The 26895-nt window shown below is 50.5% G+C and overlaps 3 protein-coding genes across 3 annotated transcripts in view; 1 reads left to right on the forward strand and 2 right to left on the reverse strand.

Moving 5' to 3' along the window:
• Positions 1-26895, reverse strand: part of LOC134432715 (uncharacterized) — a 321669-nt gene that overhangs the window by 150111 nt on the left and 144663 nt on the right. The window lies entirely within an intron of this gene.
• On the forward strand, positions 9756-11794 carry LOC134432773 (zinc finger protein 572-like). The gene is made up of 2 exons (XM_063181683.1): positions 9756-10208; positions 10361-11794. Exons 1-2 carry the CDS (start codon positions 10100-10102, stop codon positions 11185-11187), a joined length of 936 nt encoding a protein of 311 aa, XP_063037753.1. The 5' UTR covers positions 9756-10099; the 3' UTR covers positions 11188-11794.
• On the reverse strand, positions 22143-23733 carry LOC134432811 (zinc finger protein 239-like; the record flags this gene model as incomplete). Its single annotated transcript, XM_063181724.1, has 1 exon — positions 22143-23733. A coding segment is annotated over one exon (1131 nt), but the record flags the coding sequence as incomplete, so codon positions are not given.

Here is a 26895-nt window from a genome sequence, read left to right on the forward strand (position 1 = left end):
CTTCGCTATGGCTTCCATCGTCCAAGCGGGTTCGGGAGCGTCCTCCCCACTGCGGTCAGTCCGGCTGCCGCAGTCGCCGTCCTCGTTCCAGGAGTGTCCCCGTTCCCCGGGCGCAAGCCGCTGTCCCGGGTGTCGGCAGCAAATGTTGCCTTCTAGATCAAGGCAGGCGACCTGGTTCTGAGGTACAGCTCGAGAGCCCTCTCTCTAGGACCGTTCGGGCCAATGACATACGCAGACACCAATGTGGTGGACGGTCAAAAGGCGTTTATTACTTCTTCTCATGGGGTCTTATAGTCTTAGGGGTCTCTACGTCAAAAAGGGGTTTGTCCTTCTTACCTATGGTTAGTAGGGAATGGAAAAGTACTGGGTAAGGGATGGAAAGTTACTGGCTTCAGTGGGGCAACATTCCTATTGTTAGTGGGACCACATTCCTATGTTAATTTCTTATCTATGAGTACCTGAGGGTCTTATCTATGGGGAACCGAGGGTCCTGGTTTTCCGTGACATCGCGAAATCTTCCACAGCGCCTCTTCCCTAGCTACCACACTTCTCATTATCCTGCTCTGAGATTTTGGAGTTCTCTGTCAAAAATCTCTCCCCTTCCCCACTCATCCACAGGGCTTTGGGGCGGTTTTCTCTTTTTGGGGGAAATCAAAGCGATGCACTGATGCTCCTAATTAGGGGTAGGAGAAGTCAGGCTCCAGGGCTTCCCGCTGAGCCGGAGCCACCGAAGCGACAGTGCCGGGAAAGCCGTGGCGTGAGATGCGGAGAAGTTTGTTTGTGTTTTCAGCTCAATCCCCTCGGGCCCGGGCCCGTTCCAGGGCTGCTCCTCAGCTCCGGCTCTGCCCTCACGCAGCCCGGGGGGCCCTGAGAGCGTGGGGCGGGGCTGTGCCGCGTGCAGAGCCCGCCCCTGGCTGGGATTGGGCGATGGTGCTGTCAGTCGTGGTTGTGGCGCAGTGATTGGTGGGAGCGGGGCGGAGCAGGGTCTCGGTGGCGGGCTGAGGGCGGCCGTGGCTGGGCAGCGGCGGCATTGTCGGAGTGTGTGTGCGGTCCCGTGAGCGGCGGCAGCGGCCGGAGCGCGGTGAGGCGGCGGCGGAGCTCGGAGGTGGCCGCAGCGCAGGTGGGAGCCGCGCTAGGTTGTGCGGGGCCTCGGGGCAGGCTGCGGGCCTCGGGGGCGGCAGGGGGCTCGGGCGGGTTCGTTGTGCCGTGTCCGGCGCGTGTTGCCGCTGGCGTGAGGGCGCTGCGGGAGCGGCTGCCCGCGGTCTCCTTGCGGCCGGTGCCTCGGCAGGAGCCGCTGCCGGAGCAGCGCTGGATCGGCCCGGTTGCTGTGGCTGGGACAGAGGGGGCTGCCCCGTGCCCGGGGCTGTGCGGGGAAATTCCCGTGGCCGGAGGTTTCTGTGCGCAGAGGAGACAGAGGAGTCCTGTAAAAGTGACTTTATTGCTGAGCAGAGGGAGAGGCTGTGGGGCATTTGCCGTGCACTCTCTGCCATTGTTGTAGTTCTCAGCCTCCTTTTTATCCTCATTTTCCCGGCCTCATCTCCCTTTGCCCCCTGGCTGAGGTGCTTGGAAGGTTCAGACCTCCCGGGTCCGGCAACTGCATGTCCTCGTTAATGTGCACCCCCACATTTGTAAAACAGCCGATATTCACGGCTCAGTAAAGGCTTTGTTCTTCTCCAAGTTCAGGAATTTTGCGGCACTTTGAGCAGCAGTCCATGTTAATTAGTAACATTTATTGAAGCTGGTGCTTTCGCCCCTTACTTCCTTACCTGCAAGTCCCTGGCCCCTCCCTCACCTGCTGAATGAGCTGCACTCTCAAGGTGTGGAGCACGGTAATATGATGAGAGTTGCTGTAGCACATCAGAGGAGAAACAGCATTCGTTTAACCCATGGTCTGCCCGGGAACCCCGAAACCGTGTCCCATTCCCATCCTTTCCGCATTTGAATCTGTATAGGAGCTGCTTTCTTATTTCCTTTGTTATCTGTTTCACCACTTTTTTTTTGTCATCTATTTGCCCACAGCAGTTTGAGTCATTTAATTTTCCACAAACTTCTCTTTTTTCTTCTAAAAGGTAATCTGATGCCATCCCATGGTGAAATGTTGTGTTCCTCATTTCAGTGGATTGGTCAGCAGGAAGGTCAGGAGCTGGAGCTGTCTGGTTGGTTATTATTCCAAGGACAGCTTGTAATCTAATGATGCCATTGAAATGAGAAATGGATTCTATGGCTCCTGATACAAATTGGTTCGGGTTGCCAGGGCCTGGTCCATGGTGTTGTAGGATTTGTTCTGCTGGCCGTTCAACTATTCCCTATTTTTGACTGCTCTCTCCAGCCAGGGCTGCATCAATTGACTGCTTTTCTCTAATTAAATCCTCAAATACTTGGATTCCCAACTGATTTCCCTGATTTTTTGGTAGCAAAAAACCCCCAGTGCTCTGATACACCCTTTATAACAGACAGTGACAGCACATGTTGGAGTGGGCAGTGGGATGATTCCAAGCCAGTTATTTATAGTGAAGTTTTCCCAACTTTCTCAATTTGCTGTTTCTCTTTGCAGCTTCACCCATTTCTGTTGCAGGGTCAGATATCCTCCCCCTGGGCTCTGCCTCGAGCTGTGCAAATTCCATCAGTGCAAGCAGGCAGAGCTTGGAGTGAGGGGCAGAGGGAATCAGCCCAATTCCTGCCCCGGGCAAGACACCCAGGTGCATTGTCCACACTTTGCCCAGCAGTGTTCATTTGCATTTCTAAAGCTCCTGTGCAGGCTGCCTGGAATGGAGCTTCTCTTCCAGGGCAGCCATCTCGTGAGTCACATGTGGCCCCCCCCAGAATCTGCTTTTTTTAAAAAAGTATGAACTATTTACGAGTTCAAAGTGTTACGGTTAAAGCTGTTCAATTTTGCAAAACGCAACATAAAGGCAAACATGGAAAATCCGAGACCAAAACTTGATTCTCACACTTCTTTCCAAAACTTACCTGACAATATAAAATGGGAATATTATGAAAACTTTTTCTCATGTTGTAATTTTGTCACTGAAACTGCAGGGAAAACAGAAACCCTCCAAGAATCACTTTAGTGTTAGAGAGTCAAGGCATTCCTTGGTTCTGGCCAGGATGTGCAACAGAAATAATTTCTTTCATAAATAGCCTGGCTGTGCAGAGAAAATCATGCCATGTGAGTTTTACTCGATTTTTCCTAAACTTTATGTAGTCGAAACCAGTCTAAATCCAATGCTTTAATGTTCATTGCTTCCAAATTGTGTAAGTTTTTAGTATTTGGTTTCCTGTTGGACCCGGATTTCTTCCCCTCTGATGTGAATTCGGTCTCCACACTCCTGGATTTCCTTCTCAGCCTTTTCCAGCCCAGGTGTCTCCAGCTCTGCCAGGGACAGTGTCTGGGGTAGCTGTTGGTTGCTGTTTGCTGCTGGGCAATGTTGATGTTTTGTTGCTGGTCACTATCTCTGTGGGTGTCTTTTGGGCTGTTCCCAGTCTGTTGAGATGTTAAACTCATCTCCATTGAGTGGTGTAACACCCCTTAAATAAAACCTTTAAAATTCCTTTTCCAAAGGCAAACCTTTGAGTAGAGAAACCTTTCTGAGCAGAGAAATAATATTTGAAAGAACCAAAATCAGTACATTTTGCAGCAGTGCAATGGCAGGCAGCCCAGAGTGTGGGTGTCAGTGAGCCCCAGAGTGGAATTGTGCCGTGATGTTCCCCAGCAGCTGTGGCAGTGCAGGCCCAGCCAGTGCTGAAGCTGCAGCAGTGGCAGCAAGTCTTGGCCCCATTGGCTGGAGATGGCAGAGGAGGGTGGCCAGGATTGCAGAGGATTCCAGGCGAGGATCTGTGGGCAGGCGCAGGGGCTTGGCCCGCTGTGGAGCCCTGGCTGCTGCTGCGTTGCCTTCAGGGCAGGCTCAGGGGCGGCCTCCCATCCTCCTGCTGCGGGCGGGAATTGCAAATCTCCGGGGCTTCAGAGCCCTTGAGGCCAGGCTGAGGGGTCCCCCCGTGTTGAGCTGTGCTGGCGGCTGTTTCTGGCCTCAGGGACACTTGGCATGGGCCCCTTGGCCACCAGTGGTGCTGCTTTGCACTCCTTAGGCAGGAGCCAATGTCCTGGCTGGGTGTTGGCAGCAGCAAAGTGCCAGGGCAGGCTCTGTGCCAGCCCAGCTTCCTGTGGGAGAATGTGCCTTGATATCTGCTCCAGTGGTTGCTGAAGCAGTGAGAATTGCTTTTGCCCCCCTGTTAGGTGCCATGGTGTCAGCAGAAGATGTTGAAGCCTTCCTGCTCAGGGCATTTCAGTGCCAGGCTCTCACAAGCACCCACAGCTGTGTGGGTTGAGCTGAGCATGGGATGGTGACCTGCGCTGTGTCTGATTCCCCTTCCTACCCTGCCCTGTAAAAGGGTGTTGCTTTTAGACGCCCCTTGTTCTGCTTGCTTCAGAGTACTTTGGAGAGGCTCCATATCTAATTTTCCCTATTTTCCTGGGGCTGCCCACACTTCTGGGTTCACTTCAGATAGGCCTCGTCAGACATTTGAAACAAAGGTACAACAGAACCGGCCTCTGTATCCCTTTTCATAACATTATTTTTGTGTTACGAATTTAGCGATCAAATCCCTTCCCACTAAATCATTATAGCAATTAGGAGCAAATAAAAATTCACGCATTTCAAACCCATCCCCCAGATCTCCTAACAGTGATTGAATAAAACCATACATCTTTTCCACTTATCCCCTCACTAATTAAACATATTTCTAGCATTTTCCCCCCCTTAGGTCTAAGATTTAGAGTGGATTTAGAGACCCCTGTGTCCATCAGGAAATGCCTCCTCTCAATGCAGACCCACCCTGAATGTTCTCAAGGGCTCCAGTGTGGAGGGTCCCTGGTGTGATGGGAGCTGTGACAGCCCTGCCAATCCATGTCCATCAAGGGGTAGACTTGCTGGTCCTGAGGGTGCTGCTGTCTGTGCTTGCAGTGTCCTTGTGCCCTGCAGCTGGAGCCCTGGTTCCTTGCCAGGGGCTGTTTGGGTGGGCTCTCCCCAGCCGAGGAGGGCAATGCCTCTGCCAGGGGCTTGTGGCCGAGCTGTGCCCTGGGTGCTGGGGCCCCCTTGGTCCCTGGAGTTGATCCCTCAGGGGCTATGGTAAGTGTGCCCTGGCCTTTGCCTTCAGCTTGGCCTTTTGCTGCTCCCTTCTTGCATTCACCTACTGTGCCTTTGTGCCCAAGTGCTGCAGGGCCTTCTTGTGCCCCTCCTGCAGCCGCCCTCAGTGCCCATGAGTGCTTGTCTTGCTTTACAAGAGAGGTGTCTGCTTGGGAAGGCAGAAAAAGCCTCTCTTGGACTGGAGAATGCAAACCCCCTCCCTCTTAATTTCTAGACTAGTGAAATCAAAGGGCTCTCAGGCAAAGATATGGGAATAGGAATACCAGTTCTTTACTAGTGTGTATAATAAAGCAAACAATCACCAACAGCTGCGGCACTGACAGCAAACAGAGCCCGGACCCAGTCCCGGCCTTTGGGCTGCGGCGCTTTGCCCTTGGATGCAGTTCTGGGCATGGCCGGCAGGGGCGCTGGTGGCTCCCGCGGGGCGGGGCAGCGCATCCCTCCCATGGGAACCTCTCTGAACGGAAATACACCAATCCCTTCATCAAACTCTTTGACTTTTAAACCTTCTATAGCCTTTCTCCCGTGTTTTGAGAAAGAATTTGGAGAGGGCTGCCTTTTAACTGAGCTCCTAGTGTTTCGATAAGGTGCTTCCTGTAGAGAGAGAGAGTTTCCCTGAACAGCCGGAGCTGTGGTTACCATGGGGATGTAACTCAGAGCAGGATGGGGTCAGGGGAGGATATCCTGCCGAGGCTCGGTGGGAGTGTGGGCAGGGTCTGCTGCCGGAATCACCAGAGGGGGATCTTCCTGTGGAGCCCGAGGCGGAGTGTGGGTAGCCCCCAGATGGCTGATGGCGGCTGATCCGGCAGCTGCCGGCAGTACAAAGGCAGGTGGGAGAGCCCGGCAGCAGCGGCGGTGCCCAGCGCAGGTGGCACGGGCAGGGCAGCTGGGTATGGGATGGCTGGACCCCCCCTGGGTGCGGTGGGCGTGGTGACCTTGGAGCAGGCGGCAGGACAGAGCAACCCCCATCTTCCCCAGCATGGCCGGCAGAGCGGCCGCGGGCCAGGCAGTGGGAGCAGGGCACACAAATTGAGCGACAGCGCCGGGGCAGGTGGAGCTGCCTCCTGGGCAATGAGGCCGCACCTGGGATGGAAACCGGGGCAGGCGGAGCTGAGGCGGGCAGCGAGCCGGGACCCGGGACAGGCGCCTGGGCCACGAACAGAGGGGGCAAGACCTGCAGAGGATCCCACCCTCTTTCTGATGTTTCCTGTTGTTTCCTTCCCTTTCATTTCCCATTTTTTTTTCTTGTTTTTTCTTGGGGCATTCTGATACTTCAAAGATTTTTATTCTCCTGAAATCTCCTGTCTAACCCATGGCATATTCTCTTTCTTGTAGATTAAATGGGGTTTTTTTACAAATAAACAGAGAACCTAACAAATCCAGACTTCTGCATGGATACATTGAAATGGCCAACCATCTAAGTCACGACCTCCTAATATTGTTTTTGTCATCATCTTTTTATTTATCCTTTGGCAAGTTACGGATACATCCTAAATCCAAGAATCCCAGTGCACTTACAGTTCCTTAAAAAATGATCACACGAAGCTTGAGTACCCCAGTGGGTTTTCTGATGCCTGTCTTCTAATATTTTCCTAGAAGTCCATTTTATTAGGTAATTGTCTTCCATCAAGAAGTTTCCATTTCCCAGATTTATCTAGTTCACTTCCTGTCTTGTTTAAGTCTTTTTTCTCGGCTTCCCTAAACTTTGGAATTTCCAGTTTTTCCTCGTTTGGAGTTAATATTAACATAACTCTTTCAGCTTCATTTTCTGCTGCATCCTTAGCTTTGTGATCTGCCAAATTATTTCCTCCTCTTTCTGGGGTCTTTCCCTTTTGGGATTCCTTAACATGTACTATAGCTATCTCTTTTAGGTTATGGTAATGCCTTTAAAACCTCTAAAATAAGTTCCTCATATACAAGTCCTTTTCTTCTTGAATTAAGTAATCTTTTTCCTTTCCAAATTTTTTAAAGGTATGTACTACTCTAAAGGCATAACTTGAATCAGTATATATAGTTCCTTTATTTAGTGTTAAATATTCTAGTGCTCTTTTTAAAGTATATAATTCACAAGTTTGAGCTTACTAGTTTAAGGTTAATTTCTCTTTTTCCATAGTTTGCACGTTTTTCCCATCAACTTCTACATACCCTGTATTTTCTCCTTTTGCAAGCAGGTGTATCTCTGTTAGCTAACATAACTCCCAAAGGCCTGGTTTTTTTTCTTTTTTTTCCCTGTATCCAACTTACTGCTTTTCTGTCTCATTTTTCAAGATCTTATCTATTCATCTTCTTCCTCTGTTTTTCACTTTCACTAACAACGTAAATACCACTTTTCTTTCAACTACACACAGAAAAATAAAAAACATTTTTCTCACACTACTTTCAGTACAATACATCTCCCTCCAAGGAAATATAGTGAAGCCTAAAATACAGAATCTACATTACCTATACTTTCATTCATCTACATTCCCTCACTTTTATTTGTCATTCACTTCCACACATTCTTTCCCACCCTCAGGACACAGAGTGGATCCCTGTTGACAGAGAATCGCGGGTCCCTGTGGCCCCCCTCACCTTGGGGTGGCCTCTGGGTCTCAGTATCTCCGGGCCTCCTGGGAGGGCCCTGACTCTGCTGCCTCCGGTGCCGTTCACCTGTGAGGCTGATTTGTGTGTCACTAACACTCTTTAGCCACGGCCCCCTCACATGCCTTGGGGACAATGGCCCGTTTGCAGGTCACCTGTACCTTATGCCACAGCCCCCACACGCCCAGGAGAACAATGGCTCATTTGTGGGTCACACACTCCTCTTTCCACAGCCCCCCCTTCCCACCCGCCCGGGAAGCTGAGGCTGATTTTGTGTGTGACTCACTCTCACACACAACAAGACAACAATAAGGTACCTTTTGTTATAAATGATCAAATCGAGAGCCAAACTTATAAGAAAATATTATAGACAAATTTATTAATTTGTCTGTGAGACTGAAGTTCGGTCATCTACACTACCACAGCCAAGGGTCAGCGTCGAGCCCGGGTTTGGTGCTGGGTGAACACAGATCTGAGCTCCGAATGTCAGTCTCCCCCTGTTCACAAATGCTGCCTGACGCAGCGAGTTCTTTTACAGTTTATTCTGCTCGAGGCAGAGATGACCGAATGTTCTTTGTGTCTCTTCCCATGCATAACCATGTCTTTACCTGTGCAGAGGTGGACAAAGACTCAGTCCCGGTGTCTGATGTTGTCAGTAGACTCCGGGGAAGTCAGCATTCACATGCATCAGGGTGGGGCTGTGGATCATTGTGGTAGATGTAATCGTTGAGGCGATAATCACTCTTGGCTGGACCTGGTGACCCGGGGAAGCCAGCGATTATCGCCCTGGAAGCTTCTATTCTTTCATTAAAAACCCCGATGTTTATCTCAACCAAGTCCAGGAACTAGATGTATATGAATAAGACACTGCTCCTGGCCAGATGCTCAAAAGACATAATGTGGATTTTACAATATTTTATACATTAGTAGCATAAATTATCTGTACCATATACTACACTTTCACATCACCTATTACAAGTTTAGGTGTTTCTTGCCCGTCCCCGTGCTCTTGGATATCTCTCAACCCAGCTGTGTTGTGCAACCCCAGATGCTCTTCAGCATATCCTCAATCTGGCAGAATTTTCCTCAACCGTGGATGTTCTTGCAATGTTAATTCCTCAACCCAGCAGGTTTTAATTCTAGATGCTATTGGGCTCTCTTATCCCTCAAACCAACAGAATTTTTACGGTTCCCTTTTGTCCCGTTTCCCAGTGGATTGGGCTCAGAAACTCCTCTGCTCCCTTCCTCCGAGGGGTCCAGCCCCTCTCTGAGACCCAGTCCCAGTTACCCCGGGGGATTCTCTCACTCCTCTTATCACTCGCTGTGTCTCTTTACTGGCTGCTTCCCTCGAGGAAAGTTGGAAAGGCAGCACGGGAGACTCCAGCACTCACTTGGCAGGTCTGGGACAAGCAGCCCTCGTCTCATTCACAGCCCAAAGCAGAAAATGAGGGGAGAAGGGAGCCCTAGAGCCCAAAAAGCCCCTGGACCCCAAAATGGGGAGAGCGAAGTGGGGGGAGCTTTTGGCATTGCTGGGACTGCCAGCAGCCTGGGCAGGGCGGGCACTGAGGAGAAGGGGAACCCCCAATCCAAGCGTGACCCCAAGCAGCTGGGACAGGGGGGAACCCCCGAACACCAGAGGGGAGGGACCAGGGATGGGGAACTCCTGGGAGGCTTTTTCAGGGCTGAAACTTGGTGTTTGGGAGGTTTTTCTGGAGCCCAGATAGCCAGTGACTTGTAGAGATGGACTTAACAGAGGGACCTTCAATCTCAGTGTGTGTTGGGGAAGATGAAACAGGAAAGCCTTATAAATACGATTGTCTGGCAAAAGATTTTGTGAACATAAAAAGTGTAAGGAATATTGAAATGAAAGCAAGCTCTGAGATACCTCAGTTAGTGAACAACTGGAAAACAATGGTGTGGCCCAACTGAAGGTAATCCCCTTTTGATGAAACAATTCCCTCTGCTTGCAGACAGATCCAAGGGTCAGAGCAGACCCCACTAGCTCAATAGAAGGGGTCCAAAGAGGAGTTTTTAGGGTTTAAAATGTAACACAGTATGGTGATGTAACGATTTTTACAGGCTGTATGTAAATGCTATAGGATTTCTATCTTGTACTAGATTGGTTAGTGAGCAATAGAATATTCAACACAGAAGAAGATTGATTGTATTGTAATAGGAACCTTACTCATACGCTCTTCGCTTACTCTCTTACCCTCTCACCCTCTCTACCCCTCTCTTCTCTCGGGCCTGCTCCGAGCTGTGCCTGGCAGCTCCAAGCAGGGCCCTGCACCCAGGCCCTTTGCAATAAACCGCAAGTTCCACGACCTGGCTGCAGAGATCTCTCGTCTCCGTCTGTCCCGACCGTACTACCCCCAATGCTCCTACAAACGCGCTCATCCCTTGTTTTCCCCAAACCAGGATTTCCCATTGCCAAGGCCTGGGAGGCTGCAAGGAAGAGGAAGATGCCCCGGGACACTGAGGCAGGTGAGGAGGAAGTCAGTGCCCCTTTCCCCTCTGTGCTGCTCCATCTCCCAGCCCAGCATGGACCGGCTGCAGCTCAGCCCTGGGGGGATCTCCTTGCCCTTGCCTGTGGCACGGAGGCAAATCCCATCCTGTCCTTGTCCTTCCTCCCCCAGAGCAGGAGCTGAGCATGGAGAGCAGAGAGGACAAATGCCCGCGGCAGAACCTGGTGGAAGAGGCCGTTTTGAGCGGCTCCACGGCGCAGGAAGGCAACGGGGAGGAAAAGCCCTGGAGATGCCGCACGAGGAGGGGCTGCAAACGCAGCTGGCGGGGATCTGAGGGGGAAAGAGCCAGCCTGGGCCGGGAAGGCGACCAGAGATGGAGCCAGAGCTCGGAGCTGGTGCTCCATGATGGGGAGAAGCCCCACACGTGCGTGGAGTGTGGGAAGAGCTTCAGGCGGAGCTCACACCTGATCAGGCACCAGAGGATCCACACTGGGGAGAAGCCCTACGAGTGTGGGGAGTGTGGGAAGAGCTTCAGCCAGAGCTCACACCTGATCAGGCACCAGAGGACCCACACTGGGGAGAGGCCCTACGAGTGTTCCAAGTGTGGGAAGAGGTTTCAGACCAGCTCCATTCTCCTCCAGCACTATCGGATTCACAGGGAGGAGAGGCCCTTCCAATGCCCCAGCTGCGGGAAGGGATTCAAGGACAACTCCACTCTTGTCACCCACCAGCGCATCCACACTGGGGAGAGGCCCTACGAGTGTGATAAATGCTGGAATAGGTTTCAGACCTGCTCCTGTCTCCTCCGGCACTATCGGATTCACACAGAGGAGAGGCCCTTCCGCTGCCCCGACTGCGGGAAGGGATTCAAGCGCAACTCCACCCTCATCATCCACCAACGCATCCACACTGGGGAGAGGCCCTACGAGTGTCCCCAGTGTGGGAAGAGCTTCTCACAGAGCTCTAACTTGACCCAACACCAACGGAGGCGCCACTAAGGGAAGCCCTGCGAGTGCTCCGAGTGCGGGCAGAGCTTCGTGCACTGCTCCTGCTCCATCCCCCATTGGAGGAGGCACTTTGGGCACAGCCCTGGTCACTCACGTTCTCTGTGATCCATGTTGAGAACACACCTGGCTGCTTCGCCGTTTGGTTTGGCGTTAATTTTCCTCTGCTTCACCTTCATCCTTTAAAAACACCCAAAACTGGGTTAAATGAAGGAAATTGTTTGAATATATCTGAAGTTCCATAATTTCTCACTTGTTTTAGACGGAATTTAGGATTTGGGGATGCGTTCTGTGTGGAGTGCTGCTGTTGCTAAGAGGAAGGATTTTTATCTCGCCCTTCTTTTGTTGCTAAGAACTCCTTCCCTGACCCCACCCCAATTCCACCCGTGGGATACCCTGTAAATATTCCACGGCCCTGCCTTTCACCTGACTTTCAGGGTTAAGAAATGGATTCCCAAAGGATCAGCCCTATTCCCTCTGTATTCCAACAGGATGAACCTGTTTCACTGGATTCCCAGAGGATACTGACTCTATCACTTGTTTTTTTTGGTTTGTAGTACTGCATTTGTATTTTTAATTCTACCTAATAAAGAACTGTTATTTCTACTCCCATATCTTTGCCTGAGAGCTCCTTAATTTCAAAAGTATTTAATATTTATAATGATAATAATAATAACATTAATAATAATAATAATAATAATAATAATAATAGTAATCAAAGGGAGGGGGTTTACATTTTCTATTTCAGTGGAGAGTCCTGAAATAGGGAGACACCCCCAGGGCTGGGCCATGTAAAATAGTTCCTGAAAGATGTAAATTAGTTTATGGATATGGATAATGGTCTATGAATATGCAACAGGCTGATGTAATTAAAACCAGATTAATTAAGAGGTGTCCCCAAAAATAACTGGGGGGGGTCTTGGTGGCCATAACAACCTTTGCTCGAAGGTCCTTGTCTCCCATTACATCAGTCTGTTGCATATTCATGGCCTTGTATACCCATAAACTACTTTACATATTCTGGCATCAAAAGTGGATTCATCCTGTTTGGGGTCCAACCCACTCCCAGCTCAACTTGGTGGGTCCCATCCTCCTCCCAGCTCAGTTTTTGGATCCCATACCCATCCCAGCTTAATTTGGGGTTCCCACGCCCCTCTTTTTCCCACTCTCCCTCCCCTTTTCAATCATTTCCCCAATCCCCTCTCCCGTGTTTGGTTTTAGGGGCTTCAGGGTCCTCCTGGGGTCTCCAGGCCCCTCCTGCTCCATTTTGGGGTCCCGACCCCGTTGTAGACTAATTTGGGGTCTCCAATCCATCCCCAGGGTCACCTTCCCCCCCCCCCCAAATTCCGCCCCTGGCAACTGATGAGTCATCAGCGAGGCACGCTCTGATTGGCTGGAAATTACCCTGCACGGTCTCTGAGTATTTACCGCAGTGAGAGGCCTTGGTCTGTGGCTGGCAAGTGATGAGTCAGACTCGGGCTGGGCGCTGATTGGCTGAAAATCGCTGAGCAGGGCCAGTGCTCTGAGTTTGTGCCCAGCAAGTGGATCGTCATCAGTGCCGTGCGTTCTGATTGGTCGGGATCTGTTTTGGGGTGGGGATGGGAGGAACTGGGGTTACTTGGGGTCTACTTGAGTTTATTTAGGGTTTGTTTGGGGTTTGTTTGGGGTTATTGATTTACTACATTTGGTTTATCTTGGGTTTAATTTGGTTTATTTCTGTTTATCTGGGGTTATATGGAATTATTTGGGTTTATTTGGAAGTATTTGGGTTTCTTTGGGCTTGTTTGGGTTTATTTGGGCTTATTTGGTATTATTTGGGGTTCTTGGGGTTAATGTTGGTGTATATGGGGTTTTTTAGATGTACTTGAAATCAATTGGTGTTTTTTGGGTTTAATTTTGGGGTTTATTTTGTTATTTTGGGGTTGTTTGGATTTGTTTTGGGTTATTTGGGGGACTTTTAGGTATTGTTTGGGTTATTTTCGAGGTATTTGGGGTTTATTTTGAGTATTTTGGGGTTATTTTGGTTATTTGTGGTCATGTGGGGTGAATAAATCCGGCAATGTTTCTCCTGCAAAAAACGGGAATTTTTCCTTAAAAATCTGAGAGTTTTTCCCCAAAAAAACTGGAATGTCCCTTAAAAATCCCGGACTTTTCCCAGCCAATAGCAGCGTTCCCTGCCCCAAACCATCCAATCACTGCACTTCATCTCCCAAATTAACGAATCACGGCACGTACTGCCCCAAACCAGCCAATCACTGCGTGTCTCCCCTCAGGAACACCAGCCTCCCTGTGTCCCGATCCAACCAATCACCGCACGCCTCCCCTCAGACACACCCGCCTGTCACGCACCTGAGCCAACCAATCAATCACTGCACGTCTCCCCTCAGCAACTCCCGCCATCTTTGCCTCTATCCAACAAATCACCGCTCGCCTTCCCCGCCCATCTCCTGTCAATCACCATGCCCTCTACGAAACCAACCAATCACCAGGCATCTCCCCACAGCAACTCCCGCCCTCCCCACGCTGCTCCAGCCAATCAGAGCCGAGCTGGAAGCAGCGCCCCCTCACCCCGGGGCCAGGCATGGAGCGGCGCCCCGCCCCCGGGACCCCCTCAGGGACCCCCGGGAGCCGTCCCGGGCTCGGGCGGGTCCTGTGGGAGGCGCTGGAGAGAGCGGGGGAGGCGCTGGGAGAGGACGGGGGGCTCCGGGAGCTGCTGAGGAGGCACAGGGACAGGTGAGGGGTCCGGGAGGGGCCGTGAGGGGAATTTGGGGAGGGGTCTTGAGGGGGTTTGGGAGGGATTTGGGGAGGGTCTGGGGGGAACTTGAGGGGATTTTAGCGGGGTCTGGGGGTGCTGGAGGGGCTTTGGGGGGGAATTCGGGGAGGGGTCCTCGGGGGCGTGTCACGATCCGTCCTCACGGACGGGTTTCATGGTGGTTCGTGGATTTGATCTCAGGGTGCAAAAAGAACCGACATGGAACAGGGGGGTTTGCAATGATAATTGAAACAAATGCACCTTTATTGAATGACCACAGCAAAATGCGATAGAGGGATTAAGGGAGAGTAAAAGATAGAGGAAGAGAGAAAAGAGAGAGAGAGACAAAGAGAGGGGGGATAGAGCTACCAAACGTAGAGACAATGTCATTTGGTTCAATCCAGTCGAGGATCCACCTGTTACCTCGGGGAGATCTTGAAGTCTCTCGCTAACTCAGAGGTTTTTATTATGATAACTCTATTGGCAATTGCAAGGGAGGGGATACAGATACAATAAGGAATAGAAGTAACAGGTAGTCCACGCTCTCAGCAGTAAATGAGAGCCATTGTCTTCTTGGTCCAGCGGTCACAACCTGCAGGCAAACATCTCGCTTTGGTCAGCTTGCCTCCCCCACACTGGCTGGGGGTTTCAGTTCCAGTCCTTGGAAGGAGCAGAGGGGCCTTTTCACATGGGGGTTCCATGTCTCAGTTCTTGATGGAGAGGCTCCTTCCATCTCAGTCTGTCTGTCACGGTGGTTGTAAAACAGGTGAGGGTCTTCTGTGGGGGGACCACCTGAAACTCAGAAGAAGTCCAGCCAGGCCGAGAGGTGGGACAGCTTCCAAGGCTGTTGTTGCAAAAAGGGCACGGTGCCCACTTTTTCTTGTCATTGGGCTCAGTGTAGTATACAGCAAATAACACCTATGAGAACAATGGCTTAGCAATGCTCTCAGGTCTCAGGCACATGACTTTCTCCCTTGGAGCCAGAGATTTCAGACAGGGGGGGTCTTCTCTTCAGTGGTCCCCCAATGACAATCATGAGGCAGATGAGGGAAAATCCGTACAGACTCGTACATGACCCCATGACTCACGATTGTCTTGAGGGATCTTCATCAGCGGAACTCTGGAGCATCATTGATGAATCTGCAGAACTCGCTGTACATTGGTAGTATAACCTGGAAAAATAGGGATGTCAGAAAGAGAGGAAAAAGAGAGTGAGAGAAGAAAAACAAAGGATAGGAGAAGGAGGGGGAAAGGGAAACAATAAACAAACATAATATTGATTATCATAACAATTTTCACAAATGGTTGATTAATTAAAACAATATTACTTTTAAAACAATATTTAAATGGTTAAAACCAGTCACACATAATCAAAAGCAAAAGCAATCAACCCATATTAATACAAGCATTAACTTTAAAAAATTATTTTCTAAAACAATTCACTAAAAATCGAACGTAATTTCCACAAAATCATAAATGGAAATCAAGGATTATTCCAAAACACATAGGCTTCATTCATAATTGCCTTGTGTCAAATGTCATGGGGATGTCCACAGTGTAGAGTACATCAGCCAAGTTGTGTGCATTAACTATAGACATTAATCTTGTCAGCTGTTTCATGCTCCACTTAATAACGAATAGGACTACTGATAAAATAAAACCAAACAGAATTAGTATCAAAAGGATAACAATGGGATGACACTGTTCAGGACACCCATGTGTCCTAGGGTGACGTTATGATGCTTGTATCCCCATTCATATGTTCTGTGCCTTTAAGACTGTCTCTGTAATGTGAAAGTTTTGTTTGGGTTTTTCTTATCAAGGACACAGAGACTGGGCAGCGCACAGTTCTGCTTTCGCCTTTTTGCTTTGCTCTCTCTCTGGCTCTTACTTCTGCTTCACTTCTGCTTGTTTTTGCTCCTGCTCATTAGCTAGTTTAGCTAAACAGTCCAAATTCCTTCCTGGACTGTTTCTCCTTTCCTTTTTTCAACCTTCTCGAACCTGCTCCAGACTGGGACCTGGGAACACCGAGAGTTTGCACCTTGTGGCTACAGCAGCTGCCCCAGCGCCGGAGGGACTGAGAACAGAGCAACCACCCCCGAGAGAGACTTTCTGAATTTGTCACCTTTTTCAGAGTGGTGTCATCCGGTATTGTTCATTCTGTGTGCTGGGGGTGCTGTGCCTGTTAAATAAACAGGTTCTTTCCCCTTCTCTCGGAGGAATCCTTCCCAAACCGGTTGGGGGGAGGGGCCATGTGGGTTTGCTTTCTGGAGGGGCCCCTTTGGAGATTCTCTACCAAATTTACCCTAAACCAGGACAAAATTTGGCGCCCAATACGTGGGGCTTGAGAGAGAGTGGAGAAACCCTGTTTTGAGTGCATTTTGGTTGCCATTACTCTGTGTTTGTATAAAGCAGTTAATAGCTATGCTTTTTGAATTCATGATGTCTGTTGGGGTGAAGGCTTGCATGCATTTCTGGTCCCTAGGGTTTTTTGAGATTTTAATACCTCCGTGGTCCCTAGGTTTATTTTCTTATCCAGAAATAGCTTTATATTGTCCCTAATATGTAGTTTTTATAGCAGAGGGGCAATGACCAGAATAGCTATCCTGCTGGGCTTGGTGGCAATGATTTGCAAGAAGTTTATAAACATGCTGGGGTCTGCTCCAGGTATGAATGGTTCATGGCTACGGTTATGCATCCAGTTTGTTAGAGGAGGAGCAGCAGGGGATCAGGCATTTCAGCCTTTGCTTTCCTTCTTCTCTTATGAATCTGTTGCATCACTATTGAAGGATGTTGAGTTTCCGCTAAATGTTAAAGAAACCATCTTTCTGGTATTGAGTCTGGTAACCTTCCTCTACACAGCCTGCTGCTTCTCTAGGATGAGGGCTGAGATTTCTAGACAGGCTGATGAGACCCCTGACTCAGGAGTAGACCCCAGTGTGGAAAATCCTAAGTGGTGTGGGAAATGGGAGGATATGGGCCAAATCCTGAAGGAATTCTCTGACCCTATGGTCTGAGATTTTCCCCATGAGCAAATTCAGAACCCAGCTGAGGTGGGGAAATATCTGAAAGAGAAGTACCAGGATGAGCCTAAGGAGAGGAAGGTCATTGCAGTGAGCTGGGCCCTGGCTTGTGCTCATCGCTCACTGCTAGATCCTGTCGGGCAGCAGACAGAGGCAGGGGGGCAGGGAGATAAATCAGCAGCTATCCCGGTGACTCAGGCTGCAGCCAACAGCCCAGGCTCGAAGCCAGCAGCCAAACCAGATAGTGAGCCTAAGCCAGCAGCTAAACCAGAAAATAAGCCTCAACCAATGGCTGTTGTTGCCAGTACTAGAAGTGGAAAATGCATGGACAAGACCAATTGACCAGTGGATGACGAGGATGATGATGATGAAGGAGAAGGAACCTCAATGCCTCCTGACATAAAATCAGGAGTCAACGCAGCAGGTGCAAGATCAGATGCAAATATTGAGTCCTTTCCCCTGAAGGAACTTCGTGGCTTACGGAAGGATTCCATGTGGGGACAGGGTGTGTTTCTATTGCTGGTGTGACAGGGGCATCACAGGATTTTACTTTGGTGGAAGCTGAGGTGAGCCTGACTGGAAATGAATGGAAGAAACACCCTATTGTGACTGGTCCAGAAGCCCCATGCATTTTAGGTATAGACTTCCTCCGACGTGGCTATTTCAAAGACCCAAAGGGACTCAGATGGACATTTGGAATAGCTGCTGTAGAGACAGAGGGTGTCAAGCAGTTGAACAGCTTGCCTGGACTGTCAGAAAGCCCATCTGCAGTAGGACTTCTGAAGGGCGAAGAGCAACAGGTGTCAATTGCCATTTCCACAGTGCATCGACGACAGTATAGAACCACTCGAGACGCTGTGATCCCCATCCAAAAGATGATCCAAGAGCTGGAGAGCCAAGGTGTGGTCAGCAAGACCCACTCACCCTTCAACAGTCCCATTTGGCCTGTGCGAAAATCTGAAGGAGAATGGAGATTGACTGTGGACTACCGTGCATTGAATGAAGTGACTCCACCACCCAGCGCTGCCGTGCCAGACATATTAGAGCTCCAGTACGAGCTGGAGTCCAAGGCAGCAAAGTGCTTTGCCACTATAGACATTGCCAATGCATTTTTCTCCAGTCCTCTTGCAGCAGAATGCAGGCCTCAGTTTGCTTTCACATGGAGGGGAGTGCAGTACACCTGGAACCGACTGCCCCAGGGGTGGAAGCACAGCCCCACCATCTGCCATGGACTGATCCAGACTGCACTGGAAAGGAGTGAGGCTCCAGAACATCTGCAGTATATTGATGACATCATTGTGTGGGGGAACACAACTGCGGAAGTGTTTGAGACAGGGAAGGAAATCATCCAAATCCTCCTGGGAGCTGGTTTTGCCATTAAAAAGTCAAGGTAAAGGGACCAGCTGGTGAGATTCAGTTCCTGGGAGGGAAGTGGCAAGACGGACTGTAGTAAACCCCATACATTTAGCAAAAGCACCATGGAGAATTTAACAAAAGAAATGCTGACACAACAGCAAGGAAGCTTCCTGACTCCATGGACATCTGCCCTATAAACTGTCTCTATAACCATGTAAGGCAATGCCATGGTAGCCTTTACCTATCGGTCATTTTATGATCCCCCTAATCCCTTGCCATTGGTCAAGTCTGGATACTTGCCAAGCCTATAAAAGTAGCATGCTGTACCCTACTAGCTCAGAAGGAGAAGAGCCGAGACCCTTCGCGGACCCCCAAATAAAGCCTTCTCTGTGGAACACCTCCTGCCTTCTCCTTCTCCTCTCTCCGTCTGCTGCTGCCTCAAGCCTGGGGCTCCACTACCCAGCAAGCAAAGAGATGAGGTCCGAAGAGCTGCTAATCACTATAGAGCTGAATATCACCAGGCTTGCTAGAAAGGTAGCCCCGCGGCATTGGCCTGACCTGGCTTTGGGCACCCGCTCCCTCCTCAGGGACTGAGATCCTGAGCACCAAGGCTCTGCTTCATGATAAGGCTGATCGGAGGCCTTATTAATGGATGGCATCAGATTCCTACAGACGTAATCAACAAGATCACAGCGATGTCTCCACCCACCAATAAGAAAGAAACACAAGCTTCCCTAGGTGCCACAGGCTTTTGGAGAATGCACATTCCTGAGTACAGTCAGATCATGAGCCCTCTTTACCTGGTCACCTGCAAGAAGAACGAGTTCCACTGGGGCCCTGAGCAGCAACAAGCCTTTGCCCAGATCAAGCAGGAGATTGCTCATGCAGTTGCCCTTGGCCCAGTCAGGACAGGACCAGAGGTGAAGAACGTGCTCTACTCTGCAGCTGGGAACCATGGCTTGTCCTGGAGCCTTTGGCAGAAGGTGCCTGGGGAGACTCGAGGCCGACCACTGGGATTTTGGAGTCGAAGCTACAGAGGGTGAGAAGCCAACTACACTCCAACAGAGAAGGAAATCTTGGCTGCCTGTGAAGGAGTCCAGGTTGCCTCAGAGGTGATTGCCACGGAAGCACAACTCCTCCTGGCACCCCGACTACCGGTGCTGGGGTGGATGTTCAAAGGAAAGGTTCCCACCCCCCACCACACCACTGATGCTACATGGAGTAAACAGATTGCTCTTATCCCACAGTGTGCCCGTACTGGAAACCTGAATCGCCCTGGGATTTTGGAGATAATTACAAACTGGCTGCAAGGTGAGAACTTACTGATGAAGAGCCACAAGAACCAGTGACACCGGCTGAAGAGGCTCCTCCCTATAACCAACTGCCCCCAGAGGAAACGCACTACGCTCTTTTCACTGACTGTTCCTGTCACATCGCAGGGATGGACCAGAAGTGGAAAGCAGCCGTATGGAGCCCCACATGACAGGTAGCAGAGGCTACTGAAGGAGAAGATGGATCAAGTCAACTTACAGAACTCAAAGCTGTTCAGCTGGCCCTGGACATTGCTAAGGGAGAGAAATGGCCAAAGCTCTGCCTCTACACTGATTCATGGATGGTAGCCAATGCTCTGTGGGGATGGCTGGAGAGGTGGGAAAAGGCCAACTGGCAGCATAAGTGTCACGGTTTGACGCTGGCACAATGCCAGTGTCCCCATAAAATATATGCTCCCTGGTGTCTGCTGTGAGATGTGACCAGGAATAAGCAAAGCAGGCCCCCACTTAGAAATAAAGAAAAGAAACCTTTATTAACTAAACTACAACTCTAAGTAACAAGAAACACACAGGGAAAATGAAAACTTTCCAAAAACATTTCCTCCCCCTCCCACCAAATTTCCAATACACCTATCCCACAAATCACCAATTCTCGGTCCATCACCACCCTTTAGGTAATCAATTCTCAGTTCATCAAGGGGAGAGGAGTCCTTCTTGTGCCACAGGCTTCCCCAGGAAACACCGTTGAAACCTCGTGTGTTTCCACGTCACTCGTGGCACCGCCTGGAGAACATCTGCCATCTTCCTTCCAGCCCAGTGCTCTCACCACTGCACATGGACCAGAGCTGCTTCTAGGGTTGTCCTTTTAAGGATGCTTTGTCCCGTTCCAAAAAGGGCACAGTCTTACCTTTGGGACACCTGTGCCCCCCAAATTTCACCCCCTGGGGCCCAGGGGTACCAACACTGAACCCTCTTGGCTCTGAGCCATTGCCTTCCTCTGGATGCAGTCTCTGTGTCACAGGAAACATGGTTCTGTCCATGGCCATACAGGAAAAGTCCAGCTAAGGCCACTCCATCATCTCTTCCCACCTAAGATTCTTCTCTACTCTCCCGACATCTTTCATTTGCCCAGACCTTCACACTTGCACATTTCCTTCCTCCATTTCATCTCTTATCTCTCTTCTAGGAAAGGTTAATGTTCTGCAAAGTTTTCCTTGTCCAAAAAAGGGTTAAAAGCTCGGGCTCTACCCGCCCAAAGCTCCCACAGCTGCCAGGCCCCTTCTCGCTGCATCCCCCCGCCCTTCTCCGCCCTTCTCCGCCAGCCGCCCTTCTCCGCCAGCCGGGCTGTGCTGCCAGCACAGGATATCAAATTTCACGGGGGCACAGGCGCTCCGTCTCTCTCTGTGTCCTGGGGGGCAGGTGTGGCTGCCCGATGCCCCTCAGGGCTCTTCCACCCTTCCATCCTCGGGCCAGGCCTACCTCACCCAGACCCAAACCAGCCAGGAGCTGGGCAGGGGAGGCCCGACCTGCTTCCCTCGTTGGAACCCAAGAGAGCTTCCCCCCGGGAGTGCTCTGCTTTTTAACCCCTGTGTTCTCAGAGGTGTATCCAATGTCCCCAGTGGCCAAACCAGGTGCCAGTATTCAAATGTGAGCACCTACTGGCCTGACCACTTCATATCCCAGAAAACTAACTTCCTCTCAAACCACGACATCTATATAATCTCAGTCCAGTTTATCCCAGTCTGTAGGAACCCAGTCCATTTGATCCCAATCCATATTTGATCCCAGTCCATATTTAATTCCTGTCCATACCTTACCCTAGTCCATATTTGATCCCAGTCCAAATTGATCCTAGTCCAAAATTGATCACAGCCCTGATTTGATCCCAGTCCAGTATATCCCAGTCCATACTTGATTTTAATCCCTATTTGATCCCAGTCCATGTTTGATCCCAGTCCATGTTTGATCCCAGTCTGTACTGCCCTGCACACATTCCAAAAGTCTGGAATTCCAGCTTCCAGCCAGGAAAAGATGTTCCTGCCCTTGAAGGGAAATGGAGCAAAATCTTACAGAGACATTTCCCTGCCAGCCTTCAGGACTTCAGCTCCTGGGACTGGGAATTGAAATAATAATTGGGAAATAAAATAATAAATAATCAGGGGAGGGTCTGTGGGGACAGAGGGGTCATCTAAATCAGGGCAAGGGTCAATTAAATCAGGGCAGGAATCAATTAAATCAGGGGAAGGTGAATTAAAACAGGGAAAGGTCAACTAAATCAGGGGAGGGTCTTTGGTGGCAGGGGTCAATTAAATCAGGGGAGGGTCTTTGGTGGGCACTGGGGCAATAAATCAGGGGAGAGTATTGGGTGGTCCCTGAGGCAATTAAATATAGGGAGGGTCTCTGGTGGTGCCTGGGTCCAGGGAGACACTGAGAGAGAAATGGAGCAGGCGAAGAGAGGTAGGAGAGAAAAGGGACACAGACAATGAGCTGAGAAGGCGGCACTCTGCAAACAGAACTGCAACAGACTGAACATGAACGCGAGAGAAATCAGTAAGTCTCAGAGTTTTATTTGCTGTCAAATATATCCCACACACCCAGCCCCACACAATCTCCATCTCACCACTCTAATTGGGACCCCACGACTCTAAATCATTTCCCAACCTCATCTCAGCCTGGTGGTTGCGGAATTGAGTGAGTTTGGCATGGGATTGAGTTTTTTGAGGTGGGTTTGAGCTCTTTTTGGGGTAAGATTGAGCTGTTTTCACTGGGATTTGAGTGGTTTGGAGGTGACAGATCCATTCCTCTTGGCTTTTGCAGTGCAAAGAGATGGAGAATAGAGAAAAATTAAGGTGAAATTAAAAGGCAAAGCAGCCAGGTATGTTCTCAACATGGATCACAGGGAATGTGGCTCACCTGGGCTGTGCCCAAAGTGCCTCCTCCAGTGGGGGATGGAGCTGGAGCAGTGCACGAAGTTCTGCCCGCACTCGGGGCACTCACAGGGCTTCCCTTACCGGTGCCTCCGTTGGTGTTGGGTCAAGCTAGAGCTGCTGGAGAAGCTCTTCCCACACTGGGGACACTCGTAGGGCCGCTCCCCAGTGTGGATGCGCCGGTGGGTGATGAGGTTGCAGTTGTACTTGAATCCCTTCCCACAGTCGGGACAGCGGAAGGGCCTCTCCTCTGTGTGAATCCGATAGTGCAGGAGGACACTGGAGCTGGTCGGAAACCTCTTCCTGCATTTATCACACTCGTAGGGCCTCTCCCCAGTGTGGATGCGCCGGTGGTTGATGAGGGTGGAGTTGTGCTTGAATCCCTTCCCACAGTCGGGGCATTGGAAGGGCCTCTCCTCTCTGTGAATCCGATAGTGCCGGAGGAGAATGGAGCTGGTCTTAAACCTCTTCCCACACTTGGAACACTCATGGGGCCTCTCCCTAGTGTGGGTCCTCTGGTGCGTGATCAGGCCGGAGCTCTGGCTGAAGCACATCCCACACTCGGAGCACTTGTACGGCCTTTCTCCAGTGTGGGTCCTCTGGTGGTTGATCAGGTGGGAACTCTGGCTGAAGCTCTTCCCACACTCCCCACACTCGTAGGGCCGCTCCCCAGTGTGGATCCTCTGGTGCTGGTTCAGGCTGGAGCTCCAGCTGAAGCACTTCCCACACTTGGAACACTCATAGGACTTCTCTCCAGTGTGGATCCGCTGGTGCCTGATCAGCCTGGAGCTCACGCTGAAGCTCTTCCCACACTCCTCACACTCGTAGGGCCGTTCCCCAGTGTGGATCATCTGGTGGCTGATCAGGCTGGAGCTCACGCTGAAGCTCTTCCCACACTCCCCACACTCATAGGGCTTCTCCCCAGTGTGGATCCTCTGGTGGCTGATCAGGCTGGAGCTCACGCTGAAGCTCTTCCCACACTCCCCACACTCGTAGGGCCGTTCCCCAGTGTGGATCCTCTGGTGCCTGATCAGGTTGGAGATCCACCTGAAGCTCTTCCCACACTCCACGCACGTGTGGGGCTTCTCCCCATCATGGAGCTGCTCATGGAGCACCAGCTCCAAGCTCTGGCTCCATCTCCGGCCGCCTTCCCGGCCCAGGCTGGCTCTTTCCCCCTCAGATCCCTGCCGGCTGCGTTTGCAGCCCCTCCTCGTGTGGCATCTCCGGGGCTTTTCCTCCCCGTTGGCTTCCTGCACCGTGGAGCTGCTCAAAACGGCCTCTTCCACCAGGTTCTGCCGCGGGCATTTGTCCTCCCTGCTCTCCATGCTCAGCTCCTGCTCTGGGGGAGGAAGGACAAGGACAGGATGGGATTTGCCTCCATGCCACAGGCAAGGGCAAGGAGATCCCCCCAGAGCTGAGCTGCAGCCGGGCTGTGCTAGGCTGGGAGATGGAGCAGCACAGAGGGGAAAGGGGCACTGACTTCCTCCTCACCTGCCTCAGTGTCCCGGGGCATCTTCCTCTTCTTCGCAGCTTCCCAGGCCTTGGCAATGGGAAATCCTGGTTTGGGGAAAACAAGGGATGAGCGCGTTTGTAGGAGCATCGGGGGTAGTACGGTCGGGACAGACGGAGATGAGACAGCTCTGCAGCCAGGTCATGAAACTTGTGGTTTATTGCAAAGGGCCTGGGTGCAGGGCCCTGCTGGGAGCTGCCAGGCACAGCTCGGAGCAGGCCCGAGAGAAGAGAGGGGTAGAGAGGGTGAGAGGGTAAGAGAATAAGAGGGGAAGAGCATAAGAGAGTAAGGTTCCCGTTACAATACAATAAATCTTCTTCTGTGTTGAATATTCTATTTCTCACTAACCAATCTAGTACAAGATACAAATCCTATAGCATTTACATACAGCCTGTAAAAATCATTACATCACCATACTGTGTTACATTTTAAACCCTAAAAACTCCTCTTTGGACCCCTTCTATTGAGCTAGTGGGCTCTGCTCTGACCCTTGGATCTGTGTTGTTGTCATCTTATTGTATTTCATATTTCTGGAGTCCCATATATTGTTATGATATTCTTAAAGTCCATACCTTCTAGCTGGTTTTCTACCATACAGCTCCTCTCTGCTCTGCTGTTCCTCATGGCTTCACAGGGGCTCCTTCTGGGCTCTCGACCCACCCCCTTTTATCCCAGCTATCTTTGCAAGCCACAGCTGCTGCCCAACTAAGGACTTTACAGCTGTGGCTCATTTAGAGCAACTAGGACCCACTTATCCAATACATAGGACTCTCACTACATTTCCCCTTTTTTCTGTTACTAACAGATGTATTCAAATACAATATCAATATTCAAGTACAATATATTCATTTCCTTTACAATACATGTTTTATCCCAAGACTCAAAGGCCCCATACACCACACAAGTACAATACACACATTCCCCCATGGCTCAAAGCTCATGTACAACACACACAGCTTCTTGACTCAAGGGCCATAATCCAGCACAGCTCTTTAAGATTCAATAGCTATGTTCTTTCTGCAGTTCTAGGCTGCCTTTTCTTCCACAGCTCTTCAGGCTGCTACAGCTCTCAGGCTATCCTTATTTTCCACAGCTCTTCAGGCTGCATACCTCTATCATGTCGGGGTCACCAATTGTTGTTGTTATCTTATTGTATTTCATATTTCTAGAGTCCCATACTCTTGTTATGATATTCTTAAAGTCCATACCTTCATGGCTGGTTTTCTACCATGCAGCTCCTCTCTGCTGTGCAGTTCCTCATGGCTTCACAGGGGCTCCTTCTGGGCTCTCGACCCACCCCCTTTTATCCCAGTTGCCTTCATGAGCTACAGCTGCTGCCCAACCAAGGACCCCGCAGCTGTACCTCATCCAGAGCAACAGGACCCACCTATCCAATACATAGGACTCTCACTACATGTCTGCAAGCAGAGGGAATTGTTTCATCAAAATGGGGATTACCTTCAGTTGGGCCACACCATTGTTTTCCAGTTGTTCACTAACTGAGGTATCTCAGAGCTTGCTTTCATTTCAATCTTCCTTATATTTTTTATGTTCACAAAATCTTTTGCCAGACAATCGTATTTATAAGGCTTTCCTGTTTCATCTTCCCAAACACACATTGAGTTTGAAGGTCGCTCTGCCCAAGTCCATCTCTACAAGTCACTGGCCATCTGGGCTCCAGAAAAACCTCCCAAACACCCAAGATTCAGCCCTGAAAAAGCCTCCCAGGAGTTCCCCTTCCCTGGTTCCTCCCCTCTGGCATTCAGGGGGTTCCCCCCTGTCCCAGCTGTTGGGGGTCGCACTTGGATTGGGGGTTCCCCTTCTCCTCAGTGCCTGCCCTGCCCAGGCTGCTGGCAGTCCCAGCAATGCCAAAAGCTCCCCCCGCTTCCCTCTCCCCATTTCGGGATGCCAGGGCTGTTTGGGCTCCTGGGCTCCCTTCTCCCCTCATTCTCTGCTCTGGGCTGTGAATGAGACGAGGGCTGGTTGTCCCAGACCTGCCAAGTGAGTGCTGGAGTCTCCCACGCTGCGTTTCCACCTTTCCTCGAGGGAAGCAGCCAGTAAAGAGACAGAGTGAGTGATGAGAGGAGTGAGAGAATCCCCCGGGGTAACTGGGACTGGGTCTCAGAGAGGGGCTGGACCCCTCGGAGGAAGGGAGCAGAGGAGTTTCTGAGCCCAATCCACTAGGAAATGGGATAAAAGGGGCTCCTAAAAATTCTGCTGCTTTGAGGGATAAGAGAGCCCAAGAGCATCCAGAATTAAAACCTGCTGGGTTGAGGAATTAACATTCCAAGAGCATCCACGGTTGGGCAAAATTCTGCCGGATTGAGGATATGCTCAAGAGCATCTGGGTTTGGGCAGCACAGCTGGGTTGAGAGATATCCAAGAGCACAGGAACTGGCCAGAAACACCTTGTAATAGGTGATGTGAAAGTGTATTATATGATAGAGATAATTCATGCTATTAATGTATAAGATATTGTAAAATCCACATTATGTCTTTTGACCATCCTGGCAGGAGCAGTGTCTTATTCATATACATCTAGTTCCTGGACTTGGTTGAGGTAAACATCGGGGTTTTCAATGAAAGAATAGAAGCTTCCAGGGCGAAAATCGCTGGCTTCACCGGGTCACCAGGTCCAGCCAAGAGTGATTTTTGTCTCGACAATTATACAGCTACCAAGATGATCCACAGCCCCACCCTGATGCATGTGAATGCTGACTTCCCTGGAGTCTACTAACAACATCAGACACTGGACTGAGTCTTTGTCCACCTCTGCACAGGTAAAGACACGGTTATGCATGGGAAGAGACACAAAGAACATTCGGTCATCTCTGCCTCGAGCAGAATAAATTTTAAAAGAACT

The sequence above is a fragment of the Melospiza melodia genome, assembly GCF_035770615.1.
Source record: "Melospiza melodia melodia isolate bMelMel2 chromosome 7 unlocalized genomic scaffold, bMelMel2.pri SUPER_7_unloc_1, whole genome shotgun sequence".
Taxonomy (NCBI): Eukaryota; Metazoa; Chordata; class Aves; order Passeriformes; family Passerellidae; genus Melospiza; species Melospiza melodia.

Coding starts and splice junctions, on each gene's coding strand:
- LOC134432773 (XM_063181683.1), top strand. CDS start 10,100: ATGCTCCTACAAACGCGCTCATCCCTTGTTTTCCCCAAACCAGGATTT. Junction 10,209..10,360: donor GCCCCGGGACACTGAGGCAG/GTGAGGAGGAAG, acceptor TTCCTCCCCCAG/AGCAGGAGCTGAGCATGGAG.